This window comes from Phaethon aethereus (genome assembly GCF_964289735.1).
Source record: "Phaethon aethereus genome assembly, chromosome: 13".
In the NCBI taxonomy this organism is placed as follows: Eukaryota; Metazoa; Chordata; class Aves; order Phaethontiformes; family Phaethontidae; genus Phaethon; species Phaethon aethereus.
This window is the reverse complement of record NC_138589.1, coordinates 3,970,679-3,989,875: the sequence shown is the minus strand read 5'-3', so window position 1 is coordinate 3,989,875 and position 19,197 is coordinate 3,970,679. Positions and strand designations below refer to the sequence as shown.

General features: G+C 38.7%; 1 protein-coding gene across 1 annotated transcript in view; it reads left to right on the top strand.

Annotated features, from left to right (window-relative positions):
* Nucleotides 1-6,471, top strand: part of LPCAT2 (lysophosphatidylcholine acyltransferase 2) — a gene marked incomplete at its 3' end in the record, with an annotated part of 31,030 nt that extends 24,559 nt beyond the window's left edge. Inside the window, exons 12-14 of the mRNA XM_082005725.1 lie at nt 3,949-4,047; nt 5,860-6,001; nt 6,224-6,471. Coding sequence (XP_081861851.1) covers nt 3,949-4,047; nt 5,860-6,001; nt 6,224-6,471 — 489 coding nt within the window. The remainder of the gene's footprint in view (nt 1-3,948; nt 4,048-5,859; nt 6,002-6,223) is intronic.
* Between the last annotated feature and the right edge of the window lie 12,726 nt (nt 6,472-19,197).

Sequence of the window (19,197 nt, the reverse complement as noted above, 5' to 3'; positions counted from 1 at the left end):
TCTTTTCTCTCTTTCCTTGAAGCCTTATTATAGTTATAATGAAAACAACTTAAAATACTACATTTATATTTAGAGAAGCTTGCTGTAATAATGCAGTCACATAGCAGCCAGCCAGCCAAAATCAACTTCTGGCTATCTGAGTTAAATTTTATCAGGGTGCAGCCTCCCACTCAAGCTACTTGCACAGTTCTAAGATGTCAATTTTTCAGTAAAAGGAAAAGGAATAACATGAACTGTCAAAGGTACATTTCTTTGAATTAAGGATTATATAGTTGATGAAAACAGCTCTTACACTGCAATCTAACAAGGCAGATTTCTCAACAGGGCTCTGCTGCTTTAAAAGAAAATTGTCTAGGGTGTGTGCTAGCTGACTGGAATGTGAAACGATGAGTGGAGTAGCACAGCCTGCGCACTACAGCAGTCTTCAGATCTAAGAGCCCACATGCCCCTGCCCCTCCCCAGGGAGACATCAGTGACTAATTGAGAAATACCACACAAAACCTGTGCGGCATCTGAATACTAATGGGGTACTGTGGTTTGGTTTTGTTTCCAAATTTCCATAGCTTTGATTCCTAAATCTTGCAGTTTTACTTGGCAAGTAGTATTTTCCAAACTGATGAAATCTCCTCACTGGTATACTTGCAGAAGTCTTTTACTTGTAACTTTGGGAAAAGTAACTTACAATTTTTGCCAAGACTTTTTTCCTCCTGCACTTTGTTTAATATCAAACTGGGTGACAGAAACAGCAACAATATTCATATTGGTTCAAATTGTGATGAAAGAGGTCAATTCCTTCCCAATGGCACTCACCCACCTCCCAGTTATTCAGTGGAAAAGCACAAAGTTATCCACAGCGGCATTTGGGCTCTGAGTAATAGAAAACTGAGAACGAGGGAAAGTGTGATACCTCTAGGTGAGCACCATCCTGCCAGGTTTGTTTCAGAACTTCCCTTTCTGACTAGTTAGAACTTGCATGTAGCAACAAGCAGTGGAAATTTTGGAGTTGGATGATGAGCCTGGATATGAACATGAGAGGTGCATCTGTAGTTCCTCCCCGAATGGTCCAGTTGTAGCTTCTCTGTGGTAGCCCTGTCACTCAGGGTTTACTTAGCTAATCAGAACAGAAATGACAAGTGCACACATACACACACGCTTGATTTTTCCTGTTGCCTTACATAGTGAGAAAAAAGTTTTGGGGCAGTAGTACTTTTAAGCTTTCTTGACTGCATCTGTCTTTGGAGAGAGCTTTGCCAACTACCTAAAGCTAACTGATTGTCTAGGCCTAATCTCCTCATGCAACTCTAAATGGAAACTGTTCATGATGATGCAAACTTTCTTGTTCCCCAAAGCGTAAGATTTACCATATTATATAAAAAAAAAACCAAAACAGCAACAACAAAACCCTAGTTACCATGGCATGCTATAGTGAAAATAGCAGCAGAAAACTAGTTACCTTGAAGAAAACAAGGGTTGTTGAGGTTACACTATGTTTTGGTTATTTTGTGTAACATAAATACAAATACATAAATATTGATGTTCTACTTTGCTATTTGGAGAATTGGAGCTCAGCTCACGTGTTGCTTTCTTACGCTATTCTTGCATGCATAGGCTGCAAGCACAGCTAGACATGCACAGAAAGACTACTGCAAGTACTTGTTTGCAGTGGTGATACACAAACACTGAAGGTTTTCCTGCCTTTTCAGTTTAACTCCCATCTCCTTTTCCAGGCAACAACCCTATCATTTCTCCTTAACCAAAATGCCCGAGCGCTTGGAAGTTAGCCAGCATCCTAGAGTTTAGCAGAGTTAGTCACAACATGATCTTGCAAGCATAGTACGTTTGTTTCCTACTCAGATGGTTGGAGTTCTGTGTATCAGATTGCACTCAGTTTTGATTACTGGGTTTTAACACTTTCATTAAAGTAATATGACCCTTATTAGCTCTTGTCATTTTTCCATGTGCAACCAAAGCTATGTTAACTGATTTCAGAAGTTGTTTTTTAGTGGTGGTATTTTATTTAAAGTTTATTTCCCAATTCTTTTCCTGTGATACTTACTCTTAACTTCAAAAATAAATTAAAAAAAATATTCTAACGGCATCAAACAATCCTTTGCTATAAAACTGTCCAAAAATAATATTCCGTGGAACTTTGAACAATTATTATTTACACTCTTGCTTCAGTTGTTTTAAGAGTTTAGGTTTATAATGATAAATTTTAAAGTTAGATCTATTATTATGAGAACTATGATGTAGCCAAAATATTTAAAGTCAATCTCTGCAGCACAATGAGAGCACAGGTTTGTAAATAAAATAGCATTTATGCAAGAACATTGTTCTTTTCTAATGATTAAAAGCTGACAAAAGTTATATCCTTTAGACACACACAAAAGTAACTTAAAGACTATTCATGTTTTTGCTCAAATGTTTCCTTAAAATTCACAGGCCTTTAAAGTACAAAATGTTCAAAGGTTGCATGTCTTCAAAAAAGATTGGTTAGACCATCAATATAAAGAAAATAAAAGTTGTCTGTGGAAAACAGTCCTGAATTGGTTTTGAAAGTTAAATAAAATTGTATCTTAGCAGTTTTAAATCCTGTCAAATATATAGCTTGATAAAGAAAAGTTAGTACTGAATCCATTATTACATATTCTTTGTTAATCAAAGACTATCCTAAGACCTAAATTCAATAACAGAAATCCCTATTTCAGAGAACCCAAGATTTTCAGAGCTCTACAGAGCAGCCTTAGCATGTCTCCACTGGCAAGCTCCATATTACACTATTCAGCATCAGAAAACCAAGAACAGAAAGGTGAAGGTTAAGGCTGGTATGCTCAAGTGGGCATTAGAAGTTGGTAGGAGAGCCAGAAATAGAATCTAGATCTGGCTGTTCACTACAGATTTACCCAGGAGACCACCCCTCTCTCGCTTGGCTGAAAATGTTTTGTGCCGTTCTCAGACTTACGTAGTCCATGTTTTAAAAAATATTTTTTCTTCTTGAGATGTGCAACACATTATCCACTAAAGGAACTCCACTTTACACTTTTGTTTGCTTTTAAAATGTTTTTGATGAAAAAAATATGGCTTATATATGGCTTCTTCCCCATACTGGATGGTTCCCAAAACCCTCAAACTTTCAGTGTGGTCACAGAAACACTACTGACTTAAGCATACATTTCAACGGGCATCTGTGATTTTCTCTATCTGCAAATATAATGCAGCTTACATAGAATTAATCACGAATCCCATCAAAGAGAGGTTCAAATGTTTTGTTGATGTAGCTTTGTAGTTAACACATTGAAATGTTAGTTCAGATCAAAACTGGAATTATCAGAGAGGCTGTTACAATGAATTCATTGTGTTTCTGGCTATAAAAGGTAGGACAGTGTATTTGCTTCAAAGTAGCACGTAGGGCGATGCATTTGCTTCAAAGAAAGGCCTAAGATAGACCATGTAGAGTTACTGCATCATCAGGCTGTACTTTCACTGGCACATATTTTATTGCTGAAGGTTCTGAGGAATAATTAACTCAAGGCAGCAGCCTCACTGTTGGCTTTTTATTCTGGGATGTCGCATTCGTCTCTGAAGTTCAGCAAGTGCCAGTGCTACATGAACTGTTACGTTTACCTTAAACACATGTATTCCAGTTCTTGTTAGAGGCTTCTCAGAGGTCATACACTAAAGAAAAACTTCTAAGTTGTTTTAAATCTCTTTTGTGTGGGTGTTTATGAGATAGAAATTGGTACCCAATTTCTAACTATTGAAAATATGTATATTGCTACTTCAACCCTAGTATTACGTATAGTTAGTAAGCTGTTTTTTCCAGGAAGAACAAATACCTGTAGTGTTGTAAACTGTCTTAGTGGATGTTGTACAGTTGATTTATACAACAGCTTTTAAAGTGATTTGCTACATTAACTATCACTACTGCCATATGTATTTTGGTTACAGAATGGAGACGGCACCATTGACTTCAGAGAATATGTAATTGGTTTGTCTATTCTTTGTAACCCAGCCAACACAGAAGAGACTATTCGGATGGCATTTAAGGTAAGTTCAATTTAGTATAAGTCTACAAACCTGACAAATCAAGACTGACTGTAAATCTGTTTGCTTTCAAATCATAAGTTTATAGCTTCAATCTGTCATGCAAATGTGAGTAATATGCTTAAACCAATTGACATTTAGAGTGTGAAGGGAAAGGGGAGAATTGCAGTATCAGCTTCATAGAGAAGGGTTTCAAAAACCGTGTGAAGGCACTAATGAATATATAACTTGGCAGGCTAACTCCAAAAATGATTCAGCAGCACTTGCAGTTTTTTTGCCTGAGGTTTTTTTTGCTGTGATTCTTCAATGTCACAAGTAGACAATAGATGGAGCAATACCCTTTTGTGGGTCAAGCACTTAGTAGAGTCACTGCTGTTAACGAAGAGGAGGGGGTGAAAAAATCAAGAAGGGCTATTCAGGACTGGCACATCCAAAATTGGGCTGCATCTGAGATCATCTGTTGGCTTGTACTGTAGTGTCCTGATAGTACAAGCAGTTAAGGAGCCGTAGCTCCTTTCGGATCTCAGGTAGAAGCAAGCAATATGTGACCAAGGATGCCCAGGTTGTGAATCCCTGAACAGGAAAATGCTCGAGTGACTTTTTTTTTAAGTAGATCTTTGATACAGATTCAGTTATTTTAGTTATTTTAACCACTAATCTGTTGTTATGAACCATACTGAAAAATATATTGAGATATGGATCATGTTCATCTTAAACTGGATACTTTTTAGTACTGATGCATACTTGGGAAGTACCAGAATTCTTACAGCAATCCATTATATCCATTCGCTGCTTTACAGATAAGCGCTACAGCTGTTCGAAGTGATTTGTGCTTTTTCAGGGATGTTTTATCACTACAGATTCCTATGAAGAAGCAAGCCTTAGCAGCTGTTGTTGCTGTTTCATTGTTTTGTTTTCTAGTCTATACTCTTCGGTATTTTAACAGTTGCGCTGATTATAAAATTAGTAATTTGTTTTAATTCCCAGTTTCAGCGGGAGGTGACTGGTTCAGCTGGTAAAAGTCTGTGTCAGTCTGAAATGGAACTATGGGTTTCCTTTTGCTATTCGTTTTCTCTGCCACGAAATGTACTTTCCTTTGCAATGGGAAAGTTTGCCTGTAGCAAGTATTTGAGAATTACAGCCCCTCTCAAGGGGCTGATTCATAGCAGATGCGTACTGCCGCTGTGCTGGGAAGGACGGGATGATCGGTGTACATCTACTGCCTGCGTTCCAGTCACCAAAATTCCTTGTTAATTACAGTAATTCCTTGGTAGGTAACATATCACATTTACTAAAATCAAGGTATTTTATGTCAGAGCATAAACTATGGCAAATTTAATCTGATGGCAGATGGGCCATAACTTAATGAAAATGAAGACTAAAACCTAAGATGTTCCAGTATACAGTGTCTGAATCCAGTACACCCTTAGCACAGTTTATGGTGACAATTAACATAAACCTTTGTTTATGTTTTGGTTTTCTTAGTTTTGTATGAGCTTTGTTACTGAACTAATGCCGTAAGGTTTGTTTGTTGCTGCAGATTTGCTACATACTTTTCCTATTAGAGAATACTCTAATCCCAACTATAGCAGGTACATTGCTTTGCTAAGTGTCTGCTTAGTCTTATTCCAGAGAAAATACATAAAATCTTTTGCAAGAGAAAGTAGCTGAGATGCAGCCAGTCTCTTCAAATCCCAGGCACTGTTTGCAGATCACCTCTTGAATCCTAGAAACCTAATACAGGTGGCTGACGTGCCTGGAAGGTTCAGAGGCAAACTGATGCTAAAGTATTTCTACACATAATATCTTTTTCAGCTCTTTGACATGGATGACGATGGCACGATAACGGAAGATGAGTTTGCTTCTATCATTCAGTCAGCTCTGGGGTTGCCTGAGCTTGACGTTTCTATGCTCTTTAAAGAAATAGATGCAGATGAAACCAGGAAGCTGTCCTATGGTAAGTTATGTCCTTTCGTAACAAAGAGCAGCACTCTGATAGTCATATTGACAGTGTGAGTTTCCTACCTTTTTTCTCTCTGAAATTATCTGATGGTTCTCATACCCCAAGATGCTGCAGAGGAAAGTAACTGGAGATCAACTTCAGTAAAAGGAGCAGGCAATGAAATTTTCTTTGATCCTGTTACTGCACTATAGTATCTGTATTTTTTATATTTTTCAGATGAGTTCAAGGACTTTGCACTCAAGCATCCAGAATATGCCAAGTTATTTACTACATACCTAGACCTACAGAGATACCAGTTAGATTTGTTGGAGGAGGATGACACTGAGTCACCTGAAGTCAAACACAGTCCAGTTAGAAAGAGTACAATCCCAGTCTCAGAAACAACACCAATCGCAAGAAATAAAGTCTGTCCTAAAGGAAACGAAGAGGATAACTCAAGTACCTCTGACAAAAAGGATGACTGAGAAGAGTTAAAGAATTCAGCTTTTGAATTCTACAGGATTTTTTTCCCTAGCTATTCGTAAGCACAATTGATAGAAAATAGAGATAGAAGTTACAATTTAAAAATGTTTCTTTTTTTACTTTCATATCAGGAGGAGTTATTCCTGTTTGAGTGTAAGGGAAAAAACACTGTAACTATTCTGTCCTTGATGTCAGCATCACAGTACTGGGAACATTGTTCACTGTCCTCCACGTTCATGCTTCCACAAAAGTAACAGATGTGCTAAGAGGGGTAAGAGGCTCCAGCACCGCAGTGACCTCTCAAAAAGGGGACTGAGGAGCCCACTTGTGCAAACACAAGTGGAATTTTTCATGCTGCTCAATTCCTCTACCTCCCCAACATGTCTTAAGGGAAAAAAATGATGCCAGAGTGTTTTAATTTTCAATATCCCTTAGCCTTTCTCAAGTTTCTGAGAGACACAAATGAGTTACAAGAAGCTGAGAGTTGAAGGTGGTATTTTCCTTCAGCTGTCCTTAGATTTCCCTTAACTGCCTGTGAACTATAAAGCTTTAGCATCTGAACAAGACATGCTGATTCACTGATGTTAACAGAAGCAGCTTTGGGCTTAAACGCTGGTTAAAGATGGAAATGGCTGCACTTCTAAAAACAAAAAACTAATTGGAATTCCAAGATAGCACCTCACAGTCTACAGGAAAATGCAGATAGTAAGACCCAAGAATTAACGGACTATTTCAAAATAAATAGAACGTTGTTTACAGTAACAACTGTTCAGGATCACATTAAGAGGAACATTTCAAACTTCACCATATTTTTATGCTAGTAATTATCAACAGAGAAATGTGACCTTGCTCTGCAAAACTTAAAAGGCAAATATGCTCTCAAGCCATAGTTCTAGTAGTTAGTAGCTACTCTAAAGTTGTCTCCTAGAAACTACGTTTGCATTACTGTGCCATTACTCAATATGTTCTTAGAGTTTGATTCAAAATCAAGCTCTTTCTAGTCAATGATTTGAGTCTGTTTTGCCTCAGTCCCCTCTAGTGCACTGGAAATTGGGCCTTTACCTTTTTCCGTCCTTCATCCGAATGCACTTTACATACTATTTAAAATATATAGGCATTTATGGAAGTAACTTCTAAATTAAAAACTTGTAAGGGGTGGAATGACAGGTTATTTTCAAATTAAAAGTGATATGAACAAAGTCTAGAATGTCTAGTACCAAAAATAACCAAGTTTCAGCAGGTTTCTTATGTGAAATGGTAACCTCTGCCTCTTAAGTTATTGCTTGCGTTGTCTGGCCGCAAGTTCATTGCCATGTTTAATCTTTCTGTGTTTATAATTGTGCCTATCCTGATGTTTCACGTGCTTAAAATAAATCTATATTTTTAAAAGACTTTTATTGAACAGCTAAGTCTTTTTAGTACAGTGGGAAAGGTACTCTGTCTACCTTAAGGGGCTGGGGGGATTTCCAGGAAAACATCCTTCCGATGTCTTACCTCGATAAACACAATGCAACCTGAAGTTGGCATTTTTAGTTCTGAGTGCGATGGCACTTTTCTGTATGGTGAGGGTAGAAAAGTAGGACAGGACTGATGCTCTTCCAAAGAGTTACATCTGCTGACTATCTCAGCAAGATGGAATATGATACAAAGAAGATTTGCAGGTACATGGAGAGATACCACCCTTTTCTGACAGAAAATAAAGCATTGCCATTTACAGGTAAAATGAGTGACCTCAACAATGGTTGAGAAGTAGCAGCGATGGCTTTGTGTAATATGAACTGTAGCAGAGGATTTTCTTTCACTTTAGAGAAGGAGAAGCAGGAGTTACCCTGACCTGGCTGTACAGTTAGCTGGAATACATCCTTCCTTGGCAAGGATGCTTTTGCCTAGCATGTTAACCGAAGTCCTCAGCTTTTCAACCAGCAGTAACCTTTTCAAAGACAACTTCTATTCCAACCAGTAAGAAAAAGATAGGTGGGCAAAGATGACAAAGACAACCACTTTAAGGTCTTGGAATGCCAAGGGTTCCTTACGCATGCTCCTGTTGAATCCAGCCACATTCAACAACTGGAGCACTAGTGATTTTACAAAAAGCTGCAAGTCACACAAGCACTTTGCAATTAAAGCTGAAAATATTGTGTATATAAATCTACGTATCCCGATAGTTTAAGGAGGAAAAGCCACAAATGGGTTTGGTATGTAGCAGTGATTCAACTATGCTCTGAAAAGAAATCAGCTAAACGTTGGAGACACTAACTCAATATACACACATCTGCTTGATGTGCGGGAAGGGAATACATTGATTTTTAGGCATCATTGTGCCTCAGGGAGCTTTTAAAAGGACCAAACTAAAAGCAGTCTGCAATAAACGGGCATTACATTAAGTGGCAGAGCAGGAACTAAACAGACGGAGAAGGTTAAAAATACTAAACAGAAAATGGTTCTCAATCAGGCATTGAGGGATGACACATTTCTACCTGAGACTTCCTGAGGTATGAGTTCTTAATTCTATGGGGTGCTTAAGGATGATTTTGAGTCCTGCACAGTCAAGCTAGAAAGGTATATTTGGTCCCATGTCACCACAGGAAACACCATTTATTTAATCAGCACTCCTCTGTTATGCTGTAACACGGATTTTACAATAAATCCTTCACAGATACCAAAATAAGACACTAAAGTATATAGAAACTCTAGCAATCTTAACTGAACAAGGGTGAGAATCAGGCGAGGACAAGTCTATTCCAAGAGGAAAACACAACTAATTATCAAGAACAGGGGCCCATGGGGTTCTGTTTTTCATGTTTTCTTTGATAGTTTCTTACATACACTATGAATAAATCTCATTTATGTTTTTAAAAAACTAGGCTCCCGTTTCTGAACACATGAAAGGCAATGGTGGGTCACCTGGAAAAGTGAACCTTCCTTGTTCACCCTGGAACAGAGGAGATACTAATCCTGTAAATCCTGATCAGTTTGTTTAAGGAAGGTGAATCAACAGGGTCTCCACTGGACACACCAGGGGTTGATTTCTGTGGGAAAGATCTTCTGATCCAAGAAAATTAAAACTGTATTTGTACTTCCTTTGCTGTATCAGTGACACTGCCTAAATAAATGCAGAAATAGAAAGAAACACATCCGGGTTTCATGTCAGATCATACTGCTACAAGATCTGGTCCTAAACTGCCAAAATCACATAGTTCCTGGCCGCTTGCTGTCCATCAGTAGAACTATGAGGAGCAGTAGCACTTCTGGAAAGCATCTGAAAATGGATCTCCTATTTTCACAGCCAATAGCCGCGCAGCATCCGTCAGACGTACCAAGCCAGGCAGCGGCTGCTGCCTCTGAGCTTTTCCACTCATCTACAACAGAACAAGTCAGGTGCCAAATCGTATTCCCACAATGTTCCTGTGGGTGTTACCTCCTCTCCCTTATCAGCTTGCTCCATAACATGGGGGCACGGAAAATGCAGTGATTCCCAAATGGTTTGCAAGGGAAATTTTGGAAGATGGCTGTGTGCTCTGCCTGTTCAACCACTAATGACTGTTCATAGGACTGCTGCACAGGGTAACGGCTGCTTGGCCACATCTGGCATCTGCCTAGCAATTCCCATCTCAAACAAAGTGTTTCCTGGGTATCAGAAATCTGAGAAACATTTGTTGAGATCTATTTTTTTCCTATGGTGGTCAGTGCACCAGGGCCCTATTCCTGGGTAATTCCTCAGGCACTATGCCAGTGCAAATAAATACACCGTTCTGCCTAAGCAGGCTTCTAGTGGTGTTTGCGTAGGTGCCAAGGGCTATTCAGAATGCAGGATGTAGAAAATCAGGGCCTGAAGCTTAGAAACTAAGTGTAAAAAATGTCATTACATACACAAACACACTCACACTCTTTGGACAGTTTGCCTGTGAACTGTTTGACCACAGCGTTCAACAAAGCAAGCAGCCTGAGATTTCATGCTGAGAACTACATAGCTCTCACTTAGAGAATGCCACAGGAAAAATTTTGGGATCAATTTTTAAGAAAGGTTTGGGAGATTTGTAGTTACACTCTGCATGATTTGCTAGGAACGTTGGACTCTGGTCAGTGGCCTTTGGCTTACATTTTTCCTGTTGTTTTTGCATCCCTTGGAACAGCGTACCTTTCTCTTTACTTTCTCCCTACACATTTCTGCCTAAAACACAGCCACTACCATCAAAAGCTGTATTCCGCAATGATTAAAGCTAAGAAATTGTAAGAGGAAATTACTGAACTGCGTGGGATTCAGGGGGCACATGCAGTATTCAGGTAGCAACTTTTACCGGCCTGCAGAGAGCAAACTTGTCAAAGGTTGCAAGGGATTTTAATGACATTTAATTAATTAATTTTAAATCTTTACTCAATGAAATAACATTTATTAGACTGACTAGCAGTAGGGAGACGTTTGTCAGCAGTGCTTAAGTTGGCAGACTCTCTGTTACTATACATAGCCAGAGAGGCAGAAAGTAAACATCTTATAGGATTAGCAGCTATGTTCATAGCTGAGATGAAATTTGGACATTTCATTAGTATAAGATTGATTCTGACATTTCATAAAGCCAAAATGCAAACAAAAAAATGTGTCTGATATAAATACAGTATGCAGCACTTACTCAGATAAAGTTCAAGCAGCGCAGCAAGGTTTAGTGCCATGACAAAGGAAATACAGAAGGGTCATTTAAGGACCCAACTTCTGCTAAGCACTGAAGTGTGTGCTTGATCCTGTGGGCCTCAATCAGGTACTTTGTACTGACTGAAAGCACATAACAATACTAATAATTAGAAAACATGAAAAATTTCCTTAACTAGTTACTGTTAATGATGGTAAGAACTATACCACCCTCACCAAGGAAACTAGTAACACAATTGATTAAATGTTATGAAATTTTTCATCTATTGTGCCATCCTCTTAGTTTAAGAGATCTGTAACAACCACAGCTTGACTGGTGAGTCTTTAAAGACAGATGACAATGTCATAATGGGAAATACTTCATTTCCTTAGGTAGGCACCACCTATTGTTGTCTTTTTTTAAGGCCCCTGCACCACAACAAGTTGAAAATAAATATATGCCCCTCCTCTATTCTCACATCACAATTATTCTACATTTTCATGCTACTACATGCTTTCATGTGCTAAAAGTAAATCAATTATGTTAACTTTTTTTTATCAGCTAGTTTTTATTAGACTATCTAGAAGAGACTGTGTTGAAAATCTTTTGCATGTTAAAATGAGGTTTAAGTGACACTTAACTTTAAAGCTGTACCTGCATGCTCATTGCTTTTTTCTAAACTGGGCATAGGTAAGAGCGAGCATGTTTTCCTAGTTTCGAGAAGTCTCCTTGAGCATGTTATCTCTTGAGGTTATACAATGGCCATATGAGGCTCAATTTAGCAGTGTAACAGTACTACAACAGGAATCATTCAAACCAGTAATATGTTTTATATAGGAGATTGGGGATTTGTATCTTCTAGGAATTGCTAGCAAAATTGAGGCATTTTGAGAATGTTACTTAGATTACATTTCATTGTGAATTTGCTATTAGCAAGAATACCCAATAAACACACACAAAAAATTATTCCCTTCCTATAAACCCAGCAAATTGAATTTGTTTGCAGAAGTGAGAATTCATTAGATTAAATCTGTCATTAAAGGCCTCCGCAGAGGAAGACTGCCCAGCCTTGCCATACAACCTAGTCCATTGCTTAACAATTTCTACTGTTAGAAAAGTTTTTCTCATGGTCTAACCTGAATACTTCTGGAGCTGAAGTCACTAGGTCTCTTGTTCACCTTGCTTAAGAAGAATCAATTCATTTCTACTTCTCTGCAGGGTAACTATTTATATCTGTACATACATGTACCCACAGCTCATCACCAGGCCTTTATCACTCACTCTTGCATCTCCCATCCTGCCTTTCTGAAACCAAAAAGCAAACCCTCTTTCATTCTTGCTTCACAGGTTGCACTTTCTAGACTTCTGTTTATTTTCATTTAAGTTCTGTGGAGATAGCACTTCAGCTCCAGCCCTACCATTCCTCAGTAGACTAGAAGGTTTTCTTCACGTAGTCTGCAGTCAATATTCCTGCTCATACGCATCCAGTGTAAGGCTTGGCTTTTCTAAAACAACACGGCATTGCCCACTCATATACAGCCACCACCAATCTGTAAGCCCTAGATCCTCTTCTAAAGGATTGCTCCTTCACCAGCTTCCTCCTTTCTCTCTTCCTACAGATGCTCATTCCTGCCTCCTGCAGTATCTTAGCTTTATCCATACTGAATTTAAAAGATCAGTTTATCAAGAACATTTTGATCAGCTCAGATTATTGTTAAAAAGGACTTTCTTCTAAAAGAAAAAAAAAATTACTTCCCTTTTGTTAAGGACATTATCTTCTTAAAACTTCACTAAGCATCTGACAGTGCACTAGAAGCGAAGCACTACAAATTAGAGAGACATGATGAAAGCTTAGAAGCTATAATTGTTCAAAAAGAATAATTTCCTTTTCAAAGGTAAACATCAGCCTTGCAGACAAAGATAAGGCCAAGTGCACAATTAGATACGAAAGTCTGTGCTTCTGCTCCTATCTCCTGATATCAAAGATTGCAGGAAAATTGAAAATGTTTTCTTAAAGTGTAAAAAAGAAATGAACAGGAAAAAGTGTAGGAGACTAGAAGGAGTCATACCAGAACTGCCAGCAGCTTTTAGGAAAGCTGTTTTCCTCAGTGCCGGAAGTCTTTGAAACGGGAGATAACCAGCCATGAACTAGAGCAGCCATTCAAAGCAGAAATAATTTAAAGTGTTTAGATTTTGTACGCTGGTCTTTTGAATGAAAGCATGCCAACCTCCATAATGTTATTTAATTACATGTCTTTGACAGCCTGTCTCTTGTAAGCAGAAAAGTATATTGTCAATATTCACTGGGGAGAGAGAAGCAGTAGCATTTTCACCTATACAGTTTGAATGCAGGTTTGAACTATTATTAACTCAAATTTACACTAAACCTAAAAGAACCTTTGAAATAAGGAGCAGAAGCCATTCTTTTGACCTTTGCTGTTACCAATTTTAAAGGCAAAAGTCTATGCCTTATATAGTGGAAACTTTTATTTTAGTAGAAAAGATACTCTGTGGAACAAAGAGAACTAGCCCTTCAGACAGTCACAAGTAATAGGAGACACCTTTGACAAAACTCTCCATTATTATTCGTTTTATTACAATGGACTTCACAGCTGTAACAGAAGAAACAGACATTGAACTAAGTATTGAATAAAGCACATCATAAGAGTTTCTACCTTTCCTGGATATTTAACAGTTTATAAATAGACAAGCCAAAAGGAAAGCGACTACCTTGCCAAAAGTTACACAGGAGGCACTGGCACAGCAGAGAGAGAAATACAAGAGTTCTGACTCCTGATTAAGTGAATTACCCATGGGTGCCTGTGGTGTCCTGAACCTCATAATCAGATTTGACATTCTTTGCTTTAACACTCGCACCGATTTCTTTTTTTCGTAGATGCAAGAACACTAACTCAGCATCAGATCATAAAAAGCACAAATTAAACAGATTTGATCATTTATGGCAAGATGGTGCATTTAGACTCTTTTAGCATCTTTTTCCTTGTCAAAATAATTGTCCTCCTTACCTGCAGCTATCTCTGACTTGCTTGCTGTCACTAGGCATTTTCAGTGATACCAAGCCTGATTCTTTCCATCATGATTTGGTGCATGCTAAGGTGCAAAACAGAGAGATCTCAGGTCTCCATACAGTTACACAGGGGTACATAGGCAAGCTCTGCCCCAGCAGACACCGGCCTGCCAGCACCGGTCAGTGTCTGACCTTCTGGTGGAGTCAGTCAGTCTCAATTTACTCTTCTTCCAGTCTAATGTGAACAATTTCACAGTAGACAAAAACCCCTCCCCTCCACCTAATCTCTTATTATTTTCCCAAGTGGAGTCCATCTAGCTTACATCAAAGAATTGGTCTCGTTAAGCCATTGTTTTATAAATCTGCTAATATTTTTCCTGTCCATAATACAGAAGACACTGCTGATAGAAATATGTCAACAGGAAAACAAACAGGCAGCATTTGACATGCTATTAGTCCAAGTCTGGGTGGATAAATAAATCATAGATCAAATATTCATAAGGGGGAAAACACTGTTTATTTCCACTGGATTCATTACGCACACATCTCCCATACAGCATGGTGACAAACACATCCCACAAAAAGGATGTCACAATGTACCCAAGAACGGACTGTTGATGCGACGAGGACAATGTATTCCCTCCTTAGAAAGTGCTTCAGCCTCTTGGGAATATATCACACTGGTCATACAAAACGAAGCCAGCTAGACGTGTCTAGCTATATCACTGTGTAAGGCAGGACAATTCATCAAGACTGAATCATTCCTAATCACTGCATGTTTCTCTGAAAGTAATTTGTGCTGTAAGTGCAATAAATATTAAGTATTTCACCCCTTTCTTTAAAATATTGAAACTCCCATGCTATTCTTAGATTAAAGATATATTCTAATTCTATTCTGATCCTACATCAGGCCTACCCATCAGGGTATCCCACAACCTTCTGAGAAAATATAAATAACTTAATGACATTAAGTTATTAGCCATCTACATATAGTTCAGCTCACAATGCTCTCCATAATAAATGATACTGATGTAGAAATACTGAACCAAATTTATCCTGGTGATACTTCCTAATTAAAAACGTCAGTAAAGAAACCACCTTGGCAATTGTTTCAGAAGCAACCTTAAGTATAATCAAGCCAGGATGATAAGGTTAGCATCTCTTCTCTCCTAAAAAACATGCTATGGCAATCAGGTCACCCAAACTCTAAGGAATAAAACACATATAGATGCGGAGTCTCCAGTTACTAGAACTCTATAGCTCATGTCTTTAGTGGTGAAATGAGACATCAAACAAGAATATTCAACTTTGAGTTAGAAGTTGCCCCTAGACAGACGCCTGTGACCCACTTGTGGCACCCACTTTTAGACAATGGGGAACAATTAAAAAAAAATCAAGAGTTCTTTTCTATTTCTTCATAAGCAGTTACTTCAGAGGAAGCATCTCAGATAGGTAAAAATTTACCTTGATCCCTAGATAAATGTTGTGTGGAAGCACCCAGAGAAAGATGGCCATGTTGTTTAAAGCTCAAAGGTACCTCTGTGCCTAAAGCACTATTTTCCAAAAGCCACCTATAGTTTAGAGGACCAAGTATCATTAAAATACAGTTTCAGTCTGTTTCTTCAGAAAACACAGCCCAACCAAGTGCAGGGCACAAAGAAGGTGTAACAGAAGAGAAGAAAATCCCTGCTAAATCCATTTTAATTGTGAAAATAAGCTTCTGAAGGACCTACGCACAGGACTGGTAAAAAAGCACAAGCCAGTCTTCCCCGACTGCTTGCTTAGAGCAAACGACGACGGAGGAGAAGCCAGGCAGCATTCACAGTACTGGCAGAAGAACAACTCTTGTCTTGGTAATGATGCAACAGGCAGCAGCGTGACACAGCCCTTTTGGCTTACAGGTATCTCCTCTTGCCAAACGCAAACTAATTTTCAGTCAGCACTGCTATGGGGATAATGGAAGATGTTTGCCACCCAGTGCAACAAACCCCATATATGTTCTTTGCCGAAAGCCTCATTTATGCACGAGGAAGCTCATCTCATTTATAAGGCACAGTAGCACATATGATTTAGTTATTGCTACTGAAAGTCGGTGCCGGCTCACGCAGTAAGGCTGTGTGTGTAAGCTTTTTTCCAACAAAGGCAATTTCGATTCAGTTCTTTCATTATTCAGGGCTGGGTGAGGGAACGTTGCCACGGTGCCATATTTTGCTCTGGCCTCTTCTTACTTATGAGCTTCCACTATAACTAGTCATTGTTCGTTACCATACTCATTAGAACTTTGGTTTCTCATTAATTGATAAACGGTTCAAAAGCCAGTGTTGATTTTCTCTAAATCTTTCATCATCACAAGAGAGCATTTAATGAATAGTTTTAGCTGAACACACTCAGCCCTGGGTTACACCGGAGACCACCTTCCACAGCTTTAGTCCTACTTACCGTTCCTGCTCTATGGTTGCAATCACATGGTGTGTCCCCTACTCCTTTCTTGGATAAAAGTATTTAAACAAATTCTAAACTATCCCAAAAAAGGAGGAAATACAAACCACTAACCTAAACGGCAGCCTTGCAGGAAATGCTCTTCCAAGCAGTATTAACGCTAAAATCAAGGTAACTTTAGTTGCATAACTGTTTCAATTAATGCCTGGCAACTAGCAATATGAATTCCATTTGTTCCTGCAGAATATATAATAAACTGCACTTAGTTTTTTAAATTGCCGAAACACTTCCCAAACAGGTGCTCATTCCTCCCAGATTTAGTCAGTGCTCAGTCTTAAGCCACAAAACCATTTACATCGTATCGCTTCTCCTTTACCTTCCCTCTCCCTCTTTTTGTCTCTTCTCTGTACAGAACATTAAACATTGGAAGTAACACAGATATATTTGCATTTCAAATAACTACGCTTCCTAACTGGAGGCAAAGAGACTGTATAGTCTCAACAAAAAGAACTGTATTCAAATCACACCTGTACATCACAGTAGTGTGTGAAAAACAAAAGATCAACGAATCAAGAAATGCAGCAAAAGCTATGCCTAAAGCTAAACAAATGAAAGTGCCCTATTAGCCCTTGCTTGGGCCTTACTAAGTAAGTTTCTGGGAGAAGCAGAGCAGCTGAGGCTTTCTCAGAGACAGATGAAATGAGATCTCCTCGCTCCAGGAACAGGTCTCCCTCATTTTTTTGTTTTAAAAATCGTTAAACAATCCTGGAACTCAAATGCATCCCTGTAGAGACACGTTAAGGGTGATTTTTTGTTTTTTACATATTACAGGCAAATGCTCACCATTAAAAACAAATGTGTGGGGGTTTTCCTATGGAACTCCAAATAAAGTCATACCTCAACTATGTTATCGAGGTCATTCCCTTGCTGCAATTCAGTAAAGGATACATTCCCAACAGTAGATAACATAGTAGATTTTAACAAATTCAGCAAACTTTAAGGAAGATTGCTTCATTCCTGCAAAAGGAACCAATTAAAGACCCAGTGCTAAAAGGAATTTTGAATGTATTGCTCTTGAATGAAACAATGTTTGAAAAAGGAAATGAATTTGTTTATGAGACACATTGTTGGCTTTGCTGAGTTTTACCACCACAGTTTTCCTCCAAGAGGAAATACATTATTAAACAAGAAGGAAGAAAGCCTCTATCAATCCCAGTAAGGCAGCCTAACGTTCATGTCAGCAATGACATGGTAAGGCTCTTACCAGAATTTTATTTGGCATTTTTAATTACAAACCCACCAGAGCTGCCAAGTTCCAATTTATGTCCAAATTCCTTCCAAAAGGTTGGAATTTTGACTTGAGACTATTACATATTCTTTTTTTTTTTTTTTTTTTTTTTAACTTGCGTTCTTTAGGGCTTGGACCAACCTTACATTAGACATTTTACAGAGTCTATTATAACAGGGCCCCAGACCCCACCAAAATACAAATAATAATCTATTCAGCACAGCAATCTGACCCTTCAATGTACATTTTTGGAAGCTGCGTTATCAGGTATATCTGCCAAGAAACAGGCCCCAGAAAATAGGTCCTACAAACTGTATACCAGAATCAGATAATTACATTGTATGATAATGAACTAGCACAGTTAAGGAAGCATCAATACTGCCTTAGTGGTTCCTAAAAGTAAAAAAACTGAATTAGTGTGCCATCAGAGCTGTGGTGTTCTACCACAGAAACACAGCACAAAGCTTCCAGCACTTCTCTGTTCCTGGCCTCGTACTCATTCCAGTAAGACGACTGTGCCCTGCTGCTGCCTCTGCAGCTCTGACCCATTTTCTCCTTCTCTCCGTAGGGGCTGCAGAGACTTACCTGACAGCGGGGACTAGAACCAACTTTTGCTGAGATCAACTCAGAAGAGAGGAAAAAAGAATGAGGGCAAGAGAAAATAGGGAAAAGTATAAGGTAAATAATATGGGAGTCAGTGGTCAATGTAAATTATTAGTTTCTTGAGAAAGGGAATACTGAAGTGCTGTTGCTGCTGCTTATGCCTCCTTACAGACACATAGATCAAGAGTCGCAGGGGCTGAAGCCCTTAGGACAGGGAGATGTTGAAGACAACTGCAGAAATTCTAGAACCAAAAGAAGCAGGCGAACTAGTAACTGACCTAGATGTAGTAAAATATAGGTACTTTTGCTTTCAGTAGCCCTCTCCCTAGTGAAGTTAATGACCATATCAACTTAATTTGGTTCTATCTTCTTATTTTCTCTCCTCTAGTCTTGTTAAGTCAGCATACACTGACGTAACTAAATACACAGTATTCCTTCAAAGTAGAGTCTGCCTTCCAAATATTACCTAGGGTCTCCTAGAGCACAGCCCTGATGAAAAAAAAAATAATGCAGGAAGCTTCAGAGAAGTCCTACACTCAAAACAACTCATCCTCTCATCCTCAAACTCCCCCATAATTTCCTCTGTACTTTTTAATTTATTGAAAGGGCTCCTGAGCTAACCAGAGATCAAAGTCCAGCAAACACATTAGCCTATTCCTTCTTGCAAGCTAAATAAACAAACCAGCTCTTGGCTGCCAGCAGATCCAAGTCCTAACCAAGCAGTACATATATCTATCTCTCTCTT